At 48.9% G+C, this 22706-nt stretch overlaps 1 protein-coding gene across 10 annotated transcripts in view; it reads right to left on the reverse strand.

Annotated features, from left to right (window-relative positions):
• The window catches only part of YTHDF3 (YTH N6-methyladenosine RNA binding protein 3), a 158552-nt gene that overhangs the window by 49648 nt on the left and 86198 nt on the right, over positions 1-22706 (reverse strand). For 8 of the 10 annotated variants that reach the window (XM_033933421.1, XM_033933427.1, XM_033933426.1 and 5 more), the window contains one exon: positions 21665-21794. The exons of 1 other annotated variant lie outside the window; for it this stretch is intronic. In XM_033933421.1, the coding sequence (XP_033789312.1) occupies positions 21735-21794 (60 nt within the window). In that variant the 3' untranslated portion in view covers positions 21665-21734. Of the gene's footprint in view, positions 1-8670; positions 8769-21664; positions 21795-22706 lie in introns of those variants that run through there. One more of the 10 variants, XM_033933422.1, reaches the window with a different exon arrangement.

Below are 22706 nucleotides of genomic sequence, written 5' to 3' on the forward strand. Positions count from 1 at the left end.
CCCTGTCCTTGCGGAGCTTGAACAAGGTCCGCGACATCAGAGGGAGTGGAGGAAAGGCATAGAGGAACCGATCCGTCCAGTCGAGTAGGAATGCATCTGGAGTCAGACGATGCGGAGAGAAGAGTCTGGAACAGAACTGGGGCAGCTGATGGTTGTGAGGAGCTGCAAATAGGTCCACTTGCGGGGTGCCCCAGCGAGCAAAGATGGAGCGGAGAGTAGGAGGGTCCAGGGTCCACTCGTGAGGTTGCAGGATGCGGCTGAGCTGGTCGGCCAGGGAGTTCTGATCGCCCTGGATATAGACAGCCCTGAGGGACAGATTGTGTGCTATGGCCCAGGTCCAGATTCGGAGGGCCTCCTGACAAAGGGGACGAGATCCGGTGCCGCCTTGCTTGTTGATGTAGTACATGGCGACTTGGTTGTCCGTGCACAGGAGAAGAACCTGAGGGTAGAGGAGATGCTGGAAAGCCTTGAGAGCATAAAACATGGCTCTGAGCTCCAGGAAGTTGATGTGATGTTGACGCTCCTGAGGGTTCCAAAGTCCCTGGGTGCGGAGATCGCCCAAGTGGGCCCCCCATGCATAGGGGGAAGCATCCGTGGTTATGACCATGGAATGAGGAGGCGGATGGAAGAGAAGTCCCCTGGAGAGATTTGAGGAGTTCAACCACCATTGAAGAGATTGCTGAAGAGACGATGTCACAGAGATGGGATGAGAAAGAAGATTCGTGGTCTGTGACCATTGGTTGGCAAGGGTCCATTGAGGTATCCTGAGGTGGAGTCGTGCCAGAGGAGTCACATGGACTGTTGAGGCCATGTGGCCTAGAAGGACCATCATCTGGCGAGCAGGGATGGATGGATGAAGGAGCACCTGCCGGCAAAGGTGAAGTAGTGTCCGGTGCCGGTCGGCAGGAAGGAACGCCCTCATCTGATTGGTATCGAGAACTGCTCCGATGAACTGCAGGCGCTGCGTAGGAAGCAGATGTGACTTGGGATAATTGATCTCGAACCCCAAGAGATGGAGGAAAGAGATGGTTTGATGAGTGGCTTGCAGCACAAGCGGAGATGTAGGTGCTTTCACCAACCAATCGTCCAAGTATGGGAACACTTGTAGGTTGTGGGACCTGAGAAAAGCCGCTACCACAATCAGGCACTTGGTGAACACCCTGGGTGATGATGCGAGACCAAAGGGCAGCACCTTGTACTGATAGTGGTGATTTTGTTTCTGGAATCGGAGGTAGCGACGCGAAGCCTGATGGATTGGGATGTGAGTGTAGGCCTCCTTGAGGTCCAGGGAACATAGCCAGTCGTGTTGAGATAGAAGAGGATAAAGCGTGGCCAGGGAGAGCATTCTGAACTTTTCTTTGACCAAACACTTGTTGAGGTTCCTGAGGTCTAATATGGGACGAAGATCTCCCGTTTTCTTGGGTACCAGGAAGTAGCGGGAGTAAAATCCCTGACCCCTTTGGTCTGGAGGAACTTCTTCGATGGCATTGAGGAGGAGGAGGGATTGGACCTCCCTGAGGAGGAGAGGAGTTTGGGAGGAGTGAGAAGCAGACTCTACGGGAGGATGATCTATGGGAAGAGTCTGGAACCTTAGTGAGTATCCGTGGCGGATGATGTTGAGAACCCACAGGTCTGATGTGATGGCCTCCCAGCGTTGGAGAAAGATGGTGAGGCGGCCTCCGATAGGTTGAGGAAGAGGCATCGAAGGGTGGAGACTGGCTATGCCCTGGAGAAAGGAGTCAAAAGGGCTGAGGAGGCTTAGTCTGAGGGAGAGGCTTGGTTGCCTGGTGAGACTGAGAGCGAGCCTGAGTGTGCTGTTGTTGGCGAGGACGGCGAGATTGCTGCTGAGGAGGATTCAGCGGCCTGGCAGAGAATCGACGTTGATAAGAGGACTGAGGCCTGTATGGTCGTGCCGGTGGAGTTTTCTTTTTGGGTTTAATGAGGGTGTCCCATCTGGTCTCATGAGCCGAAAGTTTTTGTGTTGTGGTATCAAGAGACTCCCCAAAAAGTTCGTCACCAAGACAGGGCGCGTTGGCGAGACGGTCCTGGTGGTTTACATCAAGGTCAGACACCCTCAGCCAGGCTAGGCGTCGCATGGCCACAGCCAGTGCGGAGGCTCGTGAAGTAAGCTCGAAGGAGTCGTAAATCGAGCGCACCATAAACTTTCTGAGCTGAAGGAGGTTGGAAATCTGCTGTTGGAAGAGTGGGACCTTACGCTCAGGTATATATTTTTCTAGAGCAGAAAGTTGTTGGACCAGGTGTTTCATATAAAATGAAAAATGAAAGGTGTAATTGTTGGCTCTGTTAGCCAGCATGGCATTCTGGTACAGGCGCTTTCCAAATTTGTCCATTGTCTTTCCCTCTCTGCCAGGAGGGGTGGAGGCATAAACGCTGGAGCCTTGAGATTTTTTGAGAGTGGACTCTACAAGGAGGCTCTCATGGGGCAATTGGGGTTTGTCAAATCCCGGAATAGGGATGACCCGGTATAAGCTGTCCAGTTTTTTAGGGGCACCTGGAACAGTCAATGGAGTCTCCAAATTTTTATAAAATGTTTCCCGGAGGATATCATGTACAGGAAGTTTAAGAAACTCCTTGGGAGGTTGGTGGAAGTCCAAAGCTTCTAAAAAGGCCTGGGACTTCTTAGAGTCGGACTCAAGGGGGATGGAGAGAGCCGCTGACATCTCCCGAAGGAACTTCGTGAAGGAGGATTGCTCGGGCTTAGAAGTGGTTTCAGCCATGGAGGGTTCCTCATCTGTAGAAGAGGCATCCTCCTCGGTACCGAGTGGGGATTGTTCCCATAGGTCTGGGTCCCTGACAGCCGGTTCAGTATGGCGGGTTTTAGAAAGGGACTTGCCAGATCGCATGGATACGGTGCCGGGGGATGAAGACCGGCGTCGATCTCTGTCCCTGGAGGAATGGTGCCGATCCCGATCCCGAGACGACCGGCGTCGATCTGGGGCCTGGGAAGGGTCCTCTGCCGAGCAAGTCTGAAGTGCAGGTTGAGCAGATAAGACCGGCATGGATGTGTTCAACGGTACCGAGGGGGTGGATACCGGTGGAGCGGCACAAAGCTCGGGCTGGACCGGTACCGGAAGGAGCGGTGCCAGTAAGGTTGGAAGGAGCTGTTGGAGTTGCTTCTGTAGCTGCTCCTGAAGCTTGTCCTGGAGGATGGCCGAGATACGGTCCTCCAATGGGGGCACCGGTACCGCTTTAGATTTCTTCGGTACCATAGGTGCTGCTCGACGCTCCGGCGATGAGGAGGCCGATGACGAGGCACTCACCGTGATCGGAGCGGAGCGTTTACGGGAGCGGCGGGACGTCGGAAGAACCGGGGTCACCGCTGTAGCTGGAGGTCGCTCAAGGGAAGTGGAAGGCTTCTTAGCCGGCTTACCTGGCGCTATCGACCCCGAAGGAGGATCAGGCGGTGTCGATGTGGTCGGTGCCGATTTAGGCGGTGCCGTCGACGTCGGGGCCTGATCCATGGTAGAACCGGTACCGAAAAGAATATTTTGCTGTATTTGCCGGTTCTTAAGAGTGCGTTTCTTGAGAGTAGCACAGCGGGTGCAGGTGTCAGCCCGATGCTCTGGACCCAAACACTGAAGGCACCAGTTGTGTGGGTCAGTTAAAGAGATCGGGCGTGCACACCGCTGGCACTTCTTGAAGCCCGGTTGAGGGGGCATGAAGGGAAACACGGCCTCCGCGAAATCAAACCCGGAGGCTTGGATGATTACAACAGGCCCCGCCGGGGCCGGCTGCAAAAATAAGGAAAAAGACACGAAAAGAATTTTTTTTTTTTTTTTTTTTAGAAGAATGAATCGAAAGACAAAAATAGAACCAAAATTGGATCAAAAATCGCGAGCGGGAAGGCAAATTGAGAGTTTTCAACGGCCGTTGAAAAGCACATGCGTCTTCTTCGCTCCGCGGAAACGAAGAAACTGGAGACCACGCACTCCTCCGTCGGGCGGGAAGGCACCCGCGCATGCGCGGTGCGGCCAACTAGAACTTTCTAGTTAAAAAGGTCCGTACCGGGGCTCCGTCGGTGACGTCACCCATACGTTAAGAATATGCTGCCTGCTTGTCCTGGGATAACAGCATACCTGGAAGGATTTAGATCCAGAAGAATCAATAGAATTTAAGCAATGGGTTCACGCTGACCGTGAAACATTAGAAACAAGCGTACTAACCATGGACAACTTTATTGAAAGACTTGCAAGCAAGATTTGGAAGTTGACAAGCCACCATTTCATTTCAAAACATCAAAGTGAATATTTGAAGATGTTGAAGACAGGCTTAAAAGAAACGGAAATGATCGTTTTGATGGATTTAGCTGAAAATTACTCATTTGTTGTACAGGATGCCGCCCAAGGCTTTCACTGGGAAAATTCACAAGCTACGGTACATCCTTTTGTTGCATATTACCTCAATGAAGTGGGCACATTGCAAGTTGTAAACTGTTGCATTATTTCTGATCATATGCAACATGATACGATATCTGTACACGTGTTTATTCAAAAGTTGATCGAATTTTTGGTAACTCAAACAAACATTACCAAAATATACTACTTCAGTGACGGCTCAGCTGCACAATATAAAAACTACAAGAACTTTGTGAATTTGTGCAATCACGCATGCATAGAGGCCCCCCAGACAGGCCCTGAAATGCCAGTAGGGCATGCCAGCAGGGAAGTCTAACAAATATCAACTGAGTACTCCCAACCACAGACCTCCCAAGCTCTACCCTAGATCCACCCAAGCTCTTTCCTAGATCCCACCCCCTTTACTAATAGTAAGGCAATTTTTTTCATTCATTTTTTATATACACACAATATACCCAGCAGATATAAATTCTCAAAACTGACACATTTCAATCACTATATTGAAAATAAAATCATTTTCCCTACCTTGTTGTCTGGTGACTTTATTTTTCTGTGCTTTGAACTATGTTTCCAGGGCCTTCTTATCCAATGACTATTTTTCTCTCAGTCTTTACTTTCTGCCTTGCATCCATCTTTGGCATTAATGTAACATTCAATTTTTCTGCTTTCTTTTCAAAATCTACTTTTTCATGTTACCTTCCCTCCCTATTTCTATGGTCAAACATCATCTCTTTCCCTCCTTCCCCCCAGTGGTCTGACATCTCTCTCCTTCCTTTCCCCCCTTCCCAGTCTAGCATTTTTCTCTCCTTCCCATAATCTGGCATCTCTACTACTACTACTATTATTATTATTTCTATAGCACTACTGAACTCCCCTCCTTCCCTTCCCTGGTCTGATTTTTCTCCCTTCCATTAGTCATCTCTTCCCCCCCCCCCAGTGTAACATTTCTCTTTCCCTTCCTCCTTTCTTCCCTCTGCAGTCCATCTCCCTTCCCTTCCTCCTTTCTGGCTCCCCTCCCAGTCCAACATTTCTCCCTCCTTTCCACCAGTCCAACATCTTTTTCTCTCTAGTCCTCCTTCCCTCCCCCAACCAGAGTCGAACTTTTCATTCTCTGCCCTCTCCCCATCCATCTCACCCTCTCTATGAGACCAATACTTTCTGCCTCCTGCATGCTTTCTCTCTCTGTCCTTGCCTCTTCCCTCAAGTGGCATCCCTCCTTCCCACCTTCTAAATGAACATGCTCTCTCCCCATGCACCATCTCACCTTCCTCTTCAGTGTGTAGCACCTTTCCTTTTCCTCCCTTTCTGGCATGTCTAGCAGCACCTCTTCTACCTTCCTTTTACCTCCCCCCTATCCTGCAGTACCCCTTCCTTCCTCCCCCTATCCAGCAGTACCCCTTCTCCCTTTTCTCCTATCCCCTGTCCAGCACTACCCCTTCTCCCCCATCCAGCAGTACCACTCCCTTGTCCAGCAGTAACTCTCCTCCTTTCCTTTTCCTTCCCCCCTATCCAGCAGCACCTCTTCCTCTCTCCATGTCCAGCAGTACCCCTTCTCTCTTCCCTCCTCAGCAATACCCCTCCTTTCTCTAGCCTAGCGGCAGCTCACTGTGTGCTTTTAACTTAGCCACACAGCTGCCGCTAGCAGTAGTTTAGCTGCAGTCATAGAAATGGGCCAGCCTAACAAAGGCCCCGAGGTTGCCTGATGAAACCATGTGTAAACTAATGCTAGCGGCAGCTGTGTGGCTAAGTTAAAATCACACTGAGCTGCCGTTGCTGGTCCGAGGGTGGGGAGAGAAGAAGAGGAAAGCAGGAGTCCCTGCAGTGTATCGGCAGCAGAAGGCAGGAAGATGCAAGTCAGCTGAAGCCCGCACCGGAGCCTCTCTTTCTGCACAGTGTACTGTGGAACACTTGAAATCTCTGTAGGCACACTACCGTATTTTCACACATATAACGCGCGCGTTATACACGTTTTTACCTACCGCGCGTTATACGCGTGAGCGCGGTATACAAATTTTTTTTTACATAGTTCCCACCCCGCCCGACGCCCGATTCACCCCCCCCCCCCAGCAGGACCGCTCGCACCCCCACCCCGAACGACCGCTCGCACGCGCTCCCACCCGCACCCGCATCCACGATCGCAGCAAGAGGGAGCCCAAGCCCTCTTGCCCGGCCGACTCCCCAACTCCCCGACAATATCGAGCCAGGAGGGAGCCCAAACCCTCCTGGCCACGGCGACCCCCTACCCCCACCCCGCACTACATTACGGGCAGGAGGGATCCCAGGCCCTCCTGCCCTCGACGCAAACCCCCCACCCTCCAACGACCGCCCCCCCCAAGAACCTCCGACCGCCCCCCCAGCCGACCCGCGACCCCCCTGGCCGACCCCCACGACACCCCCACCCCCCTTCCCCGTACCTTTGGTAGTTGTCCGGCAGGCAGCCAACGACGGAATGAGGCCGGATTGGCCCATCCGTCCCAAAGCTCCGCCTACTGGTGGGGCCTAAGGCGCGTGGGCCAATCAGAATAGGCCCTGGAGCCTTAGGTCCCACCTGGGGGCACGGCCTGAGGCACATGGGCCCAACCCGACCATGTGCCTCAGGCCGCGCACGGAGAGGCGGGGCAGTGCACGGAAAGTCAGGGAGGGTGAACGGATAGTCGGGACAGCGCACGGAGAGTCGGGGAGGGCGAAAGGAGAGTCGGGGTGGCCAGAGGAGAGTCGGGGCGGGCGAAAGGACAGTCAGGCTGCATGCGCGGTATACAAAAGATTTTGTACATAAAATCGTGGTTTCTGCGCGCTATACCCATGTGCGCGTTTTACACGGGTGCGCGTTATCTGCGTGAAAATACGGTAGTGTGCCACGGCACATAGTTTGCGATACACTGCTCTAGACCAGGGATCTCAAAGTCCCTCCTTGAGGGCCGCAATCCAGTCGGGTTCTCAGGATTTCCCCAATGAATATGCATTGAAAGCAGTGCATGCACAGAGATCTCATGCATATTCATTGGGGAAATCCTGAAAACTGTATTGCGACCCTCAAGGAGGGACTTTGAGATCCCTGCTCTAAATCATTAGTCTTTGCTAATTTTTAAGTGAGGGTCATGTTATATCCAAAAGGGCTGAAGAGTAACCAACAAAATATCTTACCTACTTGGGGCCATGGCACCAATAATGTTTCTTGGGCATTCATTCTTAGTAGAACACCTAGCTTTGGTCACACATGCAGAACACAGATAAACCCAATGCAATACAAGACCACAATCTAAAAGTCCTAATATATACAAATGAAACACTAAGATGCCAGAATCTGCATGAAATGCAACACCAGCGAAATAGAAACAAATGTATTTCTTCCTGAATAGTGCAAAATATAGACAGCAGATATAAATTCTCAAAACTGACACATTACAATCACTAAATTGAAAATAAAACCTTTGTTGTTTGGTGATTTTATTCTTCCAATCATCTTTTCCCAGTCTCTGGTTGTATTTCCTTCTTCTGTCTGTGCTCTTAACTATGTTTCCAGGGCCTTCTTATCCAATTGCTGTTTTTCTCTCCTTCTTCACTTTCTGTCCTACATCTATCTTTGACATTAATATTCAACTTTCTTCAATTGTTATGCTTCCTTCTCAAATCTATTTATTTTTCCATGTCTTCCCTTCCCTTCTATCTATGTGCTTCCTCTTTCTGCCCTTCCCCTCCTCTCCAACCATTGGAGAGGGACTGAGGATGATGCTGGAGCTAGGGAAGTGGCAACTAGGGTATGAGGAGGAGAAGGTACAGAGGGATGGATTCTCTGGTAAGGAGGAGAAAAGACAGGATAATTGACTATTGGAAAAGGAAGTACATGGGTGGATACTGGAAAAGGGGAGTAGGCAGAGGGTATGGCAAAAGCAATAGATGCTAGGGAAAGGGGAGAAGAGACAAGAGTCAACAGGATATTTTCAAATAAATTAAAACATCCAGTCCAGCTATTTATTCAGACTTGCTGGTGAAACAGTTTTTAACCTGAAAATCCAGTATTGTTCATTATAATTTAATAGTCTTTCCCAGTTATCACCCTCCTACTCACAGTTCACTTTGTCTATAACATACCATCATATATCAGAAAGTTGATTATTTTGTTGAATCCAACGCAGATACCCTCAGAATATTATAAGAAGGCTTACCTTCAGACTCGATATGCCCAATGTGAACTATTACATTACCAGCATTGGGAGAAAACTGAAAGACTGACTTGTGTCCTTTTTTAATAATGTCATCAAGTTTAGTTAACATTCTGAGAAATCATTGGTACCTCATGAGTCTGTTGGATGAGAAATTGGAATTCCCTCTGATAGTTTATCATCGCAATAAAATTTGGGAGAATTTTTTATGAAACGACGATATGGATTTCTAGAACAAAAGAAGAATAAGGCACATAAAAAGTGCGGTTCATGACAATGGAGTGAATATACCTTGGAGGGTGAAGTATGGCATGATTTAGGCACAGCGATTTCAGTCATAGATAAACATCAGAACAATTGTGCATCTTCATATGTAGTACATATAATTATATGCCCCTGCAAAATGTTATATGTAGGGAGAAAGCAGTTACTTACCGTAACAGTTGTTATCCAGGGACAGCAGGCAGATATTCTCACACATGGAGGAACATCACCAACGGAGCCCCGCAGCGGACAGCCTCGAAAGCAAACTTGCTTGAAGATCTCGAGCTTTCGAGTGCTGCACCGCACATGCGCGCGTGCCTTCCCGCCCGAACTAGGGGGCGCATCTCCTGTGAGGATCCTCAGTTCAGATACCAAGCCAAGAAGCCAACCAGGGGAGGTGGGAGGGTTGTGAGAATATCTGCCTGCTGTCCCTGGATAACAACTGTTACGGTAAGTAACTGTGCTTTATCCCAGGACAATCAGGCAGCATATTTTCACACATGGGTGACCTCCAAGCTAAGTATAAAGGGATGGAGGCAGAGTTCGCAATTAAGAAAAAAGATTTTGCAAAACAGATTGGCCAAAATGGCCATCCCTCCGGGATAAAGTATCCAGACAGTAATGAGAGGTGAACGTATGAACCGACGACCAAGTGGCAGCCTTGCAGATTTCCTCAATAGGAGTTGATCTGAGGAATGCTACAGACGCCGCCATAGCGCGAACTTTGTGGCCCGTCACTCGACCTTGCAGAGGAAGACCAGCCTGAGCATAGCTGAAAGAGATGCAAGCAGCCATCCAGTTGGAGATGGTACGCTTCGAGATAGGGTGTCCCAATCTATTCGGATCAAAAGAGATGAAGAGTTGAGGAGAGGTGCGATGAGGTTGAGTGAGTTGGAGATAGAACGCCAAGGCACGTTTGTAGTCCAAAAAGTGCCGCCTCTCCAGGATGAGAATGCGGCTTAGGAAAAAAGACTGCCTACCTTAGGTAAGAATTTGGGATGCGTACGAAGAACCACCTTATCATGGTGAAAAATCGTGAAAGGTGGGTCCGAAACCAAAGCTTGCAGCTCACTAACTCGTCGAGCAGAAGTGAGGGCAATCAAGAACACAGCTTTCCAAGTGAGATACTTGAGATGAGCCTTGTCAAGAGGTTGAAAAGGAGGTTTCATCAGTTGAGCCAAAACAACATTAAGATCCCAAACCACAGGAGGCGGTTTAAGAGGTGGATGAAGATTAAAAAGCCGCTTCATAAATCGGGAAACCAAGGGATGCGCAGAGAGAGGTTTCCCATCCAGAGGCTGATGAAAAGCAGCAAAAGCACTGAGATGGACTCGAATAGATGTAGAGTGAAGGCCTGATTGGGACAAGTGAAGCAAATAGTCCAACACTGATGCTAAAGAGGAAAATCTTGGAAGAAGCTGACGAGTGGAACACCAAGAAGAAAACCTAGTCCACTTCTGGCCATAACATTGACAAGTGGACGGCTTCCTTGAAGCAAGAAAAACATCTTGAACAGACCGAGAGAATTGAGAAGAGTCTGTTACGCAGAAAGGTACCAAGCTGTCAAGCGTAGAGACTACAGATTGGGATGAAGCAAGGACCCTTGACTCTGAGTGAGTAGAGAAGGAAAAACAGGTAGAAGTAGAGGCTCTCTGATACTGAGTTGAAGTAGAAGGGAATACCACGGTTGTCTGGGCCACCGAGGAGCTATCAGAATCATGGTGGCATGTTCCGACTTCAGCTTGACAAGAGTCTTGAGAATCAGAGGAAATGGAGGGAAAGCATAGAGAAACTAATTCCTCCAGTCCAGAAGAAAGGCATCCGCCTCGAGACGACGAGGCGAGAAAATGCGGGAGCAAAACAGAGGGAATTTGAAGTTGCTGGGCGACGCAAACAGGTCTATCTGAGGGGTACCCCAGCGAACAAACACCTGACGAAGCGTGGGGGAATTGAGTGCCCATTCATGAGGCTGCAGCAAACGACTCAATTTGTCTGCCAGACAGTTCTGTTGACCCTGTATGTAGACAGCTCTGAGGAAGATGTTGTGAGAAATCGCCCATTGCCACAACCTGAGAGCTTCCTGACAAAGGGAGTGAGATCCCGTCCCTCCCTGTTTGTTGACATAATACATGGCCACTTGATTGTCTGTCCGAACAAGCACCACTTGGTCGTGAAGAATATGAAGAAATGCTTTTAGGGCAAGGAAAATCGCTCTGAGTTCCAACAGATTGATATGACAACGCCGGTCTGCGGAGGTCCACAACCCTTGCGTACGGAGACCATCTACGTGGGCCCCCCACGCGTAGGTGGACGAATCTATCGTGAGGACTTTTTGATAAGGTAGATCGTGAAAACGCAAACCTCTTGAAAGATTGGAAGAGAGCATCCACCAGCGGAGAGACTTCTTTAACAAAGGAGTCACTATTATATGGCGTGAAAGCGGCTCCAGTGCTTGCTGCCATTGCGATGCCAGAGTCCACTGAGGGATGCGAAGATGAAGTCTGGCCAGGGGGGGTCACATGAACCGTGGATGCCATGTGACCGAGCAGCACCATCATCTGACGGGCAGAAAGGGTCGAAAGGGAAGACACTTGCCGGCAGAGTCGAAAGAGGGTCTGTTGACGATTTAGTGGAAGGAACGCCCTCATGCTGACAGAATCCAGAGTCGCGCCAATAAACTGAAGAGACTTGGCTGGAACTAACTGAGATTTTGGAAAATTGACGTGAAACCCTAGACTTTGAAGAAAATAAATAGTCTGATGGGTCGCTGCAATAACCCCCTGGAGAGAAGGGGCTTTGATAAGCCAATCGTCGAGGTAAGGAAACAGCTGAAGCCCTCGAGAGCATAGGGCCGAGGCCACCACTACCAGACATTTGGTGAACACTCTGGGGGAGGCTGCTAGGCCGAAAGGTAGAACTCTGTATTGGAGATTAAGATTCTCCACCTTGAATCTGAGATATTTGCGAAAAGTTGGATGAACAGGGATATGAGTATAAGCCTCTTTGAGATCCAGTGAGCACATCCAATCCCCCTGATCCATGAGGGAGTACAACGTCGGGAGCGAGAGCATGCAAAACATCTCTTTGACAAGAAATTTGTTGAGGGCTCGAAAATCCAGAATGGGTCGCAAATCCCCCGTCTTTTTGGGTACCTGGAGTAGAACCCTAGATTGTGTTGGGAAGGAGGAATCTCCTCCACCGCTCGAAGGCGAAGAAGCGCCCGAGCTTCTTGAAGAAGAAGGAGGAGTTGCGAGGAACTGGAATAACACTCTCTTGGCGGATGATCTGGGGGTACCTGAAGCAGGCGCAGAGAGTATCCCTCGCGGATCGTTGTCAGCACCCAGAGGTCCGATGTAATACTTTCCCAACGTGATGAAAAAAGGGAAAGGCGACCTCCAATGGGCAGAAGAGAATTTTGCAGGGAGGATGGAATGCTCAGGACCGGAACGTCAAAAAAAACAGAGCCGGTTTGGTGGCAGCAGGCGCCTGAGGTTTCTGAGGGCGTTGCTGCTGCTGAGGACATCGAGGAGGAGGCCTAGAAAATGCAGGAGTCGTTTTCATGGGATATCGACGAGGTGGAGGTTTATATGCCCGGGCAGTAGACGGCTTGGATTTAGACCTGAGCAGGGAAGCAAAAAAGCGCTCATGCTCAGACAGCCTCTTGATGGCAGTTTCAATGGAGTCATCGAACAACTCAGTCCCCTGAGAGTAAGTTGGCAAGATGGTCCTGCAAATTTGGGTCCATGTCGACTATGCGGAGCCAGGCAAGGCAGCGCATGGCAACTGCAAAAGCCGACATCCGGGAAGAAAGCTCAAAAGCATCATAAGATGCCTGCAACATAAAAAGCCTCAACTGAGAAAGAGTCTGAAGGATCTGTTTAAATTCAGACAGACTGTGTTTAGACAAGTCTGGAAAAAAGGATGGCAACAGCTTCAAAAAAATGGTTGAAGTATGATGTAAAGACATAATTGTAATTCAAAATTCTGTTCGCCATCATAGAATTTTGGTAAAATCGACGCCCAAACTTGTCCATAGTGCGACCTTCACGACCAGGAGGGATAGTTGCAGAAATTTTAGATGGATGAGCTTTCTTGAGGGAGGACTCCACTACTAAGGATTGGTGAGAGAGTTGTGACTTCTCAAAACCTTTACAGGGAACAGTGCGATAACGTGACTCCAGCTTTGATGGAATAGCCGTGACTGAATAAGGTGTCTCCATATTACGGATGAAGGTCTGTTTAAGCACCGGTGTCATGGGCAACCGCAAGGTCTCCTTGGGAGGATGAGCGAGCTCCATGTCAGCCAAGTATTCTGGTGTATATTTGGAATCTGAATGCAAGTCCAAATGAAGAGCTTGACCCATATCATAGACAAACTTGGCAAAAGAGTAAGACTTGGAAGAAGGAGGTTCCTCAGGGGAGGCAGACCTGGAACGAGGAGCCATGGAAGCCTCACGTGAGTACTGAGACAGCGGTTCCGACTCCACTCTCACTGTCACTGAAGAAGCCCCACTCCCAGTTTGTGGTGGAGTGAAGGAATGCTTCCTCTTCAGACCCCTCGAAGGGGATGTCCTCGGAGTTCAAGGGGTAGAATGCCTCGAAACCGGAGGAGAGAGATCCCGACGCAAAGATCTCGAGGGAGGAGTCCTCGACCTCGAATGCCTCGAAGATAAAGAAGAAGCGGCGACCTTCGACTCAGAACGAGAACGTTTCTTCGAGGAAGTTTCCACATGCCCCGAGCTCTTCGAAGCAAGGTGTTTCAACGGCCTCGAGCGATGCTTCGGACGAGGCAAAGAGGATCTCGAGATGATATCCGACGTGTAGTCTGAAGAAGAAAATCTCTTGCGAGACCTGCCCCGTGGATGCTGGATCAGGGTCTCAGGCTGCTGCTCAGGCTGGTCCACCCGAAGCAAAGTCGAGGACGGGACTAAATGAGCCACAATGGAAGAAATTTGAGTAGTCAAAATAGACTTGAGCATATCTTCAAACATTGGCACCGAGACCAAAGGATTTGGCGTCAAAGGTGCTCCCGTGCGCTCCAAGGAGGGCGACCTCGATTTAGAGTATTCCCGAGGCTTGGAGGCACGTTTTGCCGAAGGCCTCGAGGACAGAGGCACACCCGGAGTCTCGGGTAGCATGGAAAGAGATTCTGGAGGCTTCTTGGGCATGGTACCTGAAAAGGAAGCAGGAGACTTATCCCCAGACGCAGACTTCGAGGACGGGATCAAGGAGGCCTTCGAGGCCGAGGACCCTGAGGTCTTTGAGGCTGAGGCCGAAGCAGGTGTCGAGGGCGATGCCTTACCGCCCGAGGTCGCCCCCGATGTCGAGGCCTTAGGTCCCGAAGAGGTCGAGACAGTCGAGGCCGAGGTTTTTTCAGGCTCCATGTTGAATAGATGAATGAATCTGTCGCAGCGGCGGCAAAAAGCACAAGGCTGAAGGGTCAGACAGCGATCACAATCTTCTGGACGATGAGTGCGACCCAAACAGACCATACACCGACTATGAGGGTCGGTGATAGAAATCGTCCTGCCGCACTGGTAGCAACGTTTAAACCCGGTCACAGGCCGGGACATAGAAAAAATAAAGTCCGTCAAAAAGAAGGGAAGAGGGCCTAGGCCCAAGCCCGCGGACTCGGAAAACAAAAAAAGAAACAAACTTTTTTTTTTTTTGTACTTTTAAAAACAAGAAAATAAACAAGGGAATAAACCCTGAGTACAGCGACCGAACAATAGCAGCCGCAGTGAAGAGAAGGCAAATTGCTGCAGAGCCAGAAGCACAAGTCTTCTCAGCTCCGCGGAAAACAATGAACTGAGGATCCTCACAGGAGATGCGCCCCCTAGTTCGGGCAGGAAAGCACGCGCGCATGCGCGGTGCAGCACTCGAAAGCTCGAGATCTTCAAGCAAGTTTGCTTTCGAGGCTGTCCGCTGCGGGGCTCCGTCGGTGACGTCACCCATGTGTGAGAATATGCTGCCTGCTTGTCCTGGGATAACAATGAGGTCAGTTTGCATACATCTTAATGAGCCTAAATCTAAAATTAAGAACAAACATAAGCTAGTGCCACTTGTATTACACTGGATTCAATAAAATCATCAACTTTCTGATATACGATAGCATGTTATATATATAAAGTGAACTGTAGGTGGGAGGATGGCAACTGGAAAAAGATATTAAATTATAAACAACAATAGTAGATTTTCAGGTTAAAAACTGTTTCACCGGGAGGTCTGAATGAAGAGCTGGACTGGCTGTCTAACTGAATATATCCTGTTGCATTAAAGAAGCTTTATGGGTAAAGTAGTTTCTATACTAGGGTTGTGTAACCTTGGTCCTCAAGGGCCGCAATCCAGTCGGGTTTTCAGGATTTCCCCAATGAATTTGCATGAGATCAATTTGCATGTATGCAAATAGATCTTGTGCATATTCATTTGGGAAATCCTGAAAACCTGACCTGGCGAGGGCCAAGGTTGGACGCTTCTGTTCTATACCAACTGAAATTTGATTGGAAGCCCCTGGCTAAATCTGACTGGAGAGTCCTTCTCACATGAATAGCTTATAAGGGAATTAACAAACGCAGCGGCCATTTTGAATGAATGAGAAGCTGTGTGAAATGTTTGGATTGGTTTCTGAGTAAGTCCTGAAGATATTTGGTGAAATGTAGACTTATCTTTTGTTTGATAGATAATATTAAAAAAAAAAAAAATCTCTGTCATTATAGAATTAAAAAACTCACCGTTGCAATCAATCGCAAAACGTGGAAATATGTTGGGGTATTGCAGGAAGATAGAATTGCATTTATAAATATGGAAGAATGAGCTGAACAACAGCTCTTAGACTATCTAAGTCTAAGGATATATAAAAAAAATTGTTTTTAACTGTTTGGATGTCAGTAAGAAAGTCTGAAAAAAATGGACCAATGAAGAGTGGAGTGAGTGATTCATACAATATAATTTGAAATGAGCTCACATTCTTGAAATGAGTCCACAAAAATTTCTTGATACGTTTTGTGAGCTTTATAGATCTTGATTAGTCCATTATAGTTTGTTAACTTATGGATTGTGAATTGTCAAGGCATAGGTTTATAAAGTGCTCAACCAACACAGGATACACTCATTCAGGACTTGGTTTCATAGCCACCTTCCTCACATAAACAATTAAAAATACATAAATTATAGTGACGCTAATCTAGTTGAACTAGGGTGTGTGTGTGTTAATTATTAGAAACAACATGCTTCCAGTTCCGTGGCTCTTCTGCTAATTGGGCAGTCTGAGGTGTGATTTGTGTTTAAAGCCTCGTTGTGAAACTGAGGCTTGACTCTGTTCAGTTCAAATAGCTCAGCATCTGAGTGAAAGGGGTTTGATACTGGTGTCTCTGTATATGAGCGGTCTTGTAGCCATGCAACTGGTGAGGCTTTTGAATTATATTTTATTTTATATGTATTAGAAGGGTTTAAGAAATTTGGGGGTTAGTAATGGGTATAGTTTTTGAATGAGTATGTGTTTGGATCGGATGCAGTAATATATGAGCTGATATGTGTTTTTTCATTCTAGTTGTATCCCTCCTGAGGAAGTGTCTTTTTTGTGAAACTCAAGTAGAGGGAATGCAATGCTTATAGAGATGCACAAGTGGTAACATAATATTTGTTGGAACTGGCGAAGCAGAGAATTGCATATGAAGGAATACCCGCTCCACTGTACAGATAAGTGAAATTGTTTTTAATTCCATTATCATTATTAAGAACAATAGGAGTGGTCAGGGACTGATAAGAAGCTATGACGGTCCCTGGTACAACCTCTGCTTAATATCACTATTAGAGCACTTTGGTTGTGGGTCTGAGCACTTATCACTATAATTTATGTCTTTTTAATTGTTTTTGTGAGGAAGGTGGCTATGAGATCAAGTACTGAATTGTGTTGGTTGAGCACTTAAGCATTATCACAGGAAAGTTTATCAGTTACACTCCAAGATTTATTAAGAAGATAAGTTTATAAAGGCAATTTCATATAACAGCGTATAAAGTGAAAACATTCTACAGTTGCTCTGCATCTGTTGCTGTAAGAGTTTTATTGGTTGGTCTGGGAATATCCCATATAAATGGATAATTACACTTTCTAGAGGCTTGTGAAGATGGGGTCAGAGCTTGTGGCGACCGGGACAAACTTTGTCCCCTTGTCACTTTCTAGTGCCTAGCTTCCAACTGCTCATATGGACTTTAAACTTAAACTATTTTCATTTCATTTATATCCCACATACTCATCTTACTAAACTCCTTAACTGTCTTGAAAGGAGCTGCAACCAAAACTTTAAAAACAAGCCAAGGGGACAAGGAAAAGTAGAGAAAATGGCATGTTAAAGCTTTTAAATATTTTTTAACCCTAGCAGTCTTTCCTAGTTTCTGCCCCAACTTGTTTCTCTACTTTTTTCCATCTCTCTTTCATTTTGAACCCTCTAGTCTTTACCGTATTTTCACGCAAATAACGCGCACCCGTATAAAACGCGCACACGGGTATAGCGCGCAGAAATCACGATGATATGTACAAAAACTTTGGTATACCGCGCTCACGGGTATACCGCGCATGCTGCCCGACGCTCCTTTCGCCCGCCCTGACTTTCCGTGCGCTGTCCCGACTCTCCGTTCACCCCCCCTGACTTCCGTGCACTGTCCCCCCTTGAAGGTCTGTCCCCATCCTGAAAGCCTGATGCCCCCCCCGACGTCCGATACATCCCTCCCCCCGAAGGACCGCCGACTCCCCAACAATATCGGGCCAGGAGGGAGCCCAAATCCTCCTGGCCACGGCGACCCCCTAACCCCACCCCGCACTACATTACGGGCAGGAGGGATCCCAGGCCCTCCTGCCCTCGACGCAAACCCCCCTCCCCCCAACGACCGCCCCCCCCAAGAACCTCCGACCGCCCCCCCAGCCGACCCGCGACCCCCCTGGCGACCCCCACGACCCCCCCACCCCCCTTCCCCGTACCTTTGGTAGTTGGGCCAGAAGGGAGCCCAAACCCTCCTGGCCACGGCGACCCCCTAACCCCACCCCGCACTACATTACGGGCAGGAGGGATCCCAGGCCCTCCTGCCCTCGACGCAAACCCCCCCCCCCCCCCCCACGACCGCCCCCCCCAAGAACCTCCGACCGCCCCCCCAGCCGACCCGCGACCCCCCTGGCGACCCCCACACCCCCCTTCCCCGTACCTTTGTTAGTTGGCCGGACAGACGGGAGCCAAACCCGCCTGTCCGGCAGGCAGCCAACGAAGGAATGAGGCCGGATTGGCCCATCCATCCTAAAGCTCCGCCTACTGGTGGGGCCTAAGGCGCGTGGGCCAATCAGAATAGGCCCTGGAGCCTTAGGTCCCACCTGGGGGCGCGGCCTGAGGCACATGGTCGGGTTGGGCCCATGTGCCTCAGGCCGCGCCCCCAGGTGGGACCTAAGGCTCCAGGGCCTATTCTGATTGGCCCACGCGCCTTAGGCCCCACCAGTAGGCGGAGCTTTAGGATGGATGGGCCAATCCGGCCTCATTCCTTCGTTGGAGGCCTGCCGGACAGGCGGGTTTGGCTCCCGTCTGTCCGGCCAACTACCAAAGGTACGGGGAAGGGGGGTGGGGGGGTCGTGGGGGTCGCCAGGGGGATCGCGGGTTGGCTGGGGGGCGGTCGGAGGTTCTTGGGGGGGGGCGGTCGTTGGGGGGGAGGGGGGGTTGCGTCGAGGGCAGGAGGGCCTGGGATCCCTCCTGCCCGTAATGTAGTGCGGGGTGGGGTTAGGGGGTCGCCGTGGCCAGGAGGGTTTGGGCTCCCTTCTGGCCCGATATTGTCGGGAAGTCGGCGGTCCTTCGGGGTGGGGGTGCGAGTGGTCCTGCCGGGGGGGGGGGGATGTATCGGACGTCGGGGAGTCGGCCGGGCAAGAGGGCTTGGGCTCCCTCTTGCTCCGATCGTGGATGCGGGTGCGGGTGGGAGCGCGTGCGAGCGGTCGTTCGGGGTGGGGGTGCGAGCGGTCCTGCTGGGGGGGTGAATCGGGCGTCGGGCGGGGTGGGAACTATGTTTTAAAACTTTTGTATACCGCGCTCACGCATATAACGCGCGAGGGGTATGCGCGGTAGGTAAAAACGCGTATAACGCGTGCGTTATATGCGTGAAAATACGGTAATCCTTTTCATACCTCAGTTGCTCAATCACCCCCTCTATTTCCACTGCTCAATACTTCTAACGCTATGATTTACTGTAACCTGCGGTAATCACTTTTGAATTTTGCATGCCAAGTACTACATGCAAAAACCTCCCCAACCCCAAGAAAAACAACCGACAAGGGGGAGAGACAAGAGAACTCTGACCACGACCTGAATTAACCTACAATTGATACAATGTGAAACAGGAAAACCCTCAGTAACACAGCCACCCACTTGGGGAAAGGCTGTCACCGGCTGACACTCAGAAAGAGTGTAAACTGTGAAACATCCCCGGGTTTTTCCTGTTAATTTATGAAAATCAATCAAGTGCACCCCCAAAAAGTGCTACGTGTGAAAAAAGATTAGTAAATCAAAAAAACACACAATATAAATAGTCGAGAAAACTCTTGTCTCTACTCCTTGTCAGGGGGGCCAAACAAGGAAGGAAAGTGTCCAAATCTGTCCAAATCTGAACCAAGCCAGTCAATAAATGGAAGTACTTAGCTTCTCTGAACAATAGCACAGCCAGCCGATGTGAGACATCATCCGTCCAACGGGACTCCGTTTCGGGGGTGTACACCCCCTTCTTCAGGAACAACTGGACTGTATTAAGACTGGTGATTCCTTCGACGTAGCTTGGAAAGTGAGGCAGAAAATGGCACTTAACGGAGGAGAACGCCTCCGATTTAAACTGCAGCCATTGAGGTTTTTGCTATAGTTATATTTTTTCCTCCCTATATATTTTTTTTGGGTTCGCGTTTTGTAAGTACTACATACAACATAGGCTGGGCACCTCCTCAGAGACAAACTGGAGGGGAAAGAGAAAATGTTTGGGAAGCCAGAGGATGTGCCTGTCTTCTCTAAAAGACGGTATTTATATTAATTGTTAGACCAGTGGGCTGAGAACCAAATCCTACTGCTGCTTCTTATGATCTTGGGCAGATACAAACTTGGATTATAAACCATCCAAGGACAGTTACTGCATCTAAATGTAACTTGCCTTAAACCACTAAGAGCCAGATTCTCTAAAGTTACCGTGCATTTAACAATGGCGCTAAACTATCATTAAATTAATGTATTTTTCCGTGCTTTCTAGCAGCCTCAGATTGTACAATGTACAATGCAAATATAGTATAATGAGGCAATTAATATTAAAACTTTAGTATAACAAGGCCATTAATATTAAAATGACCTATCTGGCCAATTCTCAAAAGGAATACACCTCCATTTAGGGGAAATTGGGGCCGATATTTACCGGCAGGGTCCGAGTTGTCATAGACTTACTGTATTTTTCGCTCTATAAGATGCACCTGACCTTAAGACCTTAGGTTTAGAGGAAAACAAGAAAAAAAACCACATTCTGAACCAAATTGTGCACCCAGCCCCCCTCACTCCTTGCCAGGCTCTGTACCCAACCCCACACTCCTTGCCCACTGCCCTGACCTGTAACCTGCACCCTCCCCACCTCTAGTGGTAGGCTGAGACAGGAGGGATCCATTCCAGCCAACTAACAATTTTTTCCTCCTCCCCCCATACCTTTTTAAAACATCCCCGCCCGACCACCTACCCTTATGCCTGGTGGGCCAGCGGTGTATTGGGCGGCAGGAGCGTACTTTCTGCATTCCTGACTGGGCCTATGCCGCTTTGTGAATGTCTGTTGTCAGTTCTCGCAAGTCCCACGAGAACTGACAGCAGCCATTCACAAAGCGGTGTGGGCCCAGGAAGGGATGCAGAAAGTACGCTCCTGCCGGCCCATACACCGCTGGACCACCAGGTTTAAGGGGCATTTAAAAAGGTACTACGGGGCGGGGGGTGTTTTAAAAGGGCAGGCAATGTTTTAAAAGAGTGGGCGGGGGGGTGTCATCGGGTCATCTTCGCTGCATAAGTTGCACCAACATTAAGTGTCTTATAGAGCGAAAAATACAGTACTTTCTAGTCAGTGCCTGAGCACTGACTGGCTCAGGCACTGACAGGAAAATAAAGTAGCTCTTGGGCCCACCACCACTAATGGCCCTGATTTCTCTTAAATGGTGCCCAAAAAAGCCTGGTGGTCTAGTGCCCCCACTTCCCATGCAGAAGATTGGCAGGAGAGATGCCCAATCGCTCCTACTGCAGGATCAGGGACCTCCCTGAAAACAAGTTCCCCTCCCCTGACAACCTCAAGTCTGGTGGTCTAGTGAACCATCTCCCCTCTGACCCCCCCCCCCGCCCCCTGCAGCAAGCTCCCCCCTCCGACAGCTTCCCATAGCCCCCCACCACACAAACCTCGTGGTCTAGTAGGCCATACCCCCTCAGATCCTCCCTAGTATGTTTTTTAGAATACCGTTGGCAAGCCCGCCTCTTCAAAATGGCAGGCCTTCCTTTAAGGCCCTGATTGGCCCAGGTGCCTAAGAACCCTCTTATTAGAGGAGTCTTAGGCGCCTCGGCCAATCAAAGCGTGGATAAACAATATATCCTGCTATAATATGTGTAGCCAGTGTCACTTCGTGGGTTTGTGACTAGCAAGTTAGTTACTTCTTTCATTAAAAGCCTGGTTGAAAAGTTAAGCTTTTGCCTGATTCCTGAAGTAGAGATGTTAAAAGCCCAATGCCCAAAGCATGAAACATAATACAAATCCCCTGATTCTAGGGATCCTTTCAGACAGCTAGGCTACAAATGATGAAAAGTAGTAGAAGATGAAAGTCATTTATTTTTATTATTTTGTGAAGTGAACTGTAAAAGAAAGCATGTCTGTGTGATTGCTGGTCTGGCCTTGTATTAAAAAGGACTCAGCAGCAAAGTAAATAAAAGTTCAACTTTTCAGGGCTCCTTTGGTAGCAAAACACCATCTAAAATTTAAAAAAAAAGAAGGAAGCTCTTATCAAAATAAGCTAGCATGTTTTCATTCTTTTCTGCTAATACTCCTTCCACTTAAGCCACTACTGGGGATTGACAGATAAATCTGGCTTGAAGGAAGGCGAAAACAATATAATGTGCTAAGAATCTGAATATATTTCTAGGGATGCACAAATATTGTTAAAACCCCATAACATTTAAATTCTGCATAATTTATATTTTATTTAGTACATAATTCCCTGGGAAATAAGAAGTTACCCAAGCGCAACACGGATTTCCTTTCCAAAGTTAACATGTATGTACTTGTACAACCATGAAGAGAAATATACTCACTGTAGAAGCCTAATGGCATCACTTGTACTGCAGAAATGTATTACTAGAGAAAAATAATATCTTATGTTCTACAGGCTGGCCTATTACTGCATTACCAATAGAAGATGGAGCCTACAGTATATTTACTTATGTAAAAAGTATGTCTATTTTAAACAGTTCATGAAACCCTTATGGGAAAAAAAAAGGAAAAAACCAGTGGCTAATAAGGAAAGTTCATTCTAGCTCAGAAGTACCGTATATAGTCGAATATAAGTCAAGACCCCCTTCCCCCTCCCAAAAAGGAGGAAAAATGGTTGACTTGAATATAAGTCGGGCAGCTTAATACTCATGTGTCCTGCCCCGTCAGGCTCTGCACCCAGCCCACTTCTTTCCTCCCCACCCCTATCAGGCTCTGCGTCCAGCACCCTTTCATCCTCCCCTCCCCTGTTAGGCTCTGCACCCAGCACCCTTCCCGCTCCCCCCCCCCCCAAAGGCCTGATTGTTCCCCCAGCTTCCCCTGTCCACCATCCATCTGCCCTCTGAATCCCTTATCTATCATACCCAGCATCTCTCTTCTCTATCCTTGTCCCTCC

The sequence above is a fragment of the Geotrypetes seraphini genome, chromosome 2 (genome assembly GCF_902459505.1).
Source record: "Geotrypetes seraphini chromosome 2, aGeoSer1.1, whole genome shotgun sequence".
Lineage (NCBI taxonomy): Eukaryota > Metazoa > Chordata > Amphibia > Gymnophiona > Dermophiidae > Geotrypetes > Geotrypetes seraphini.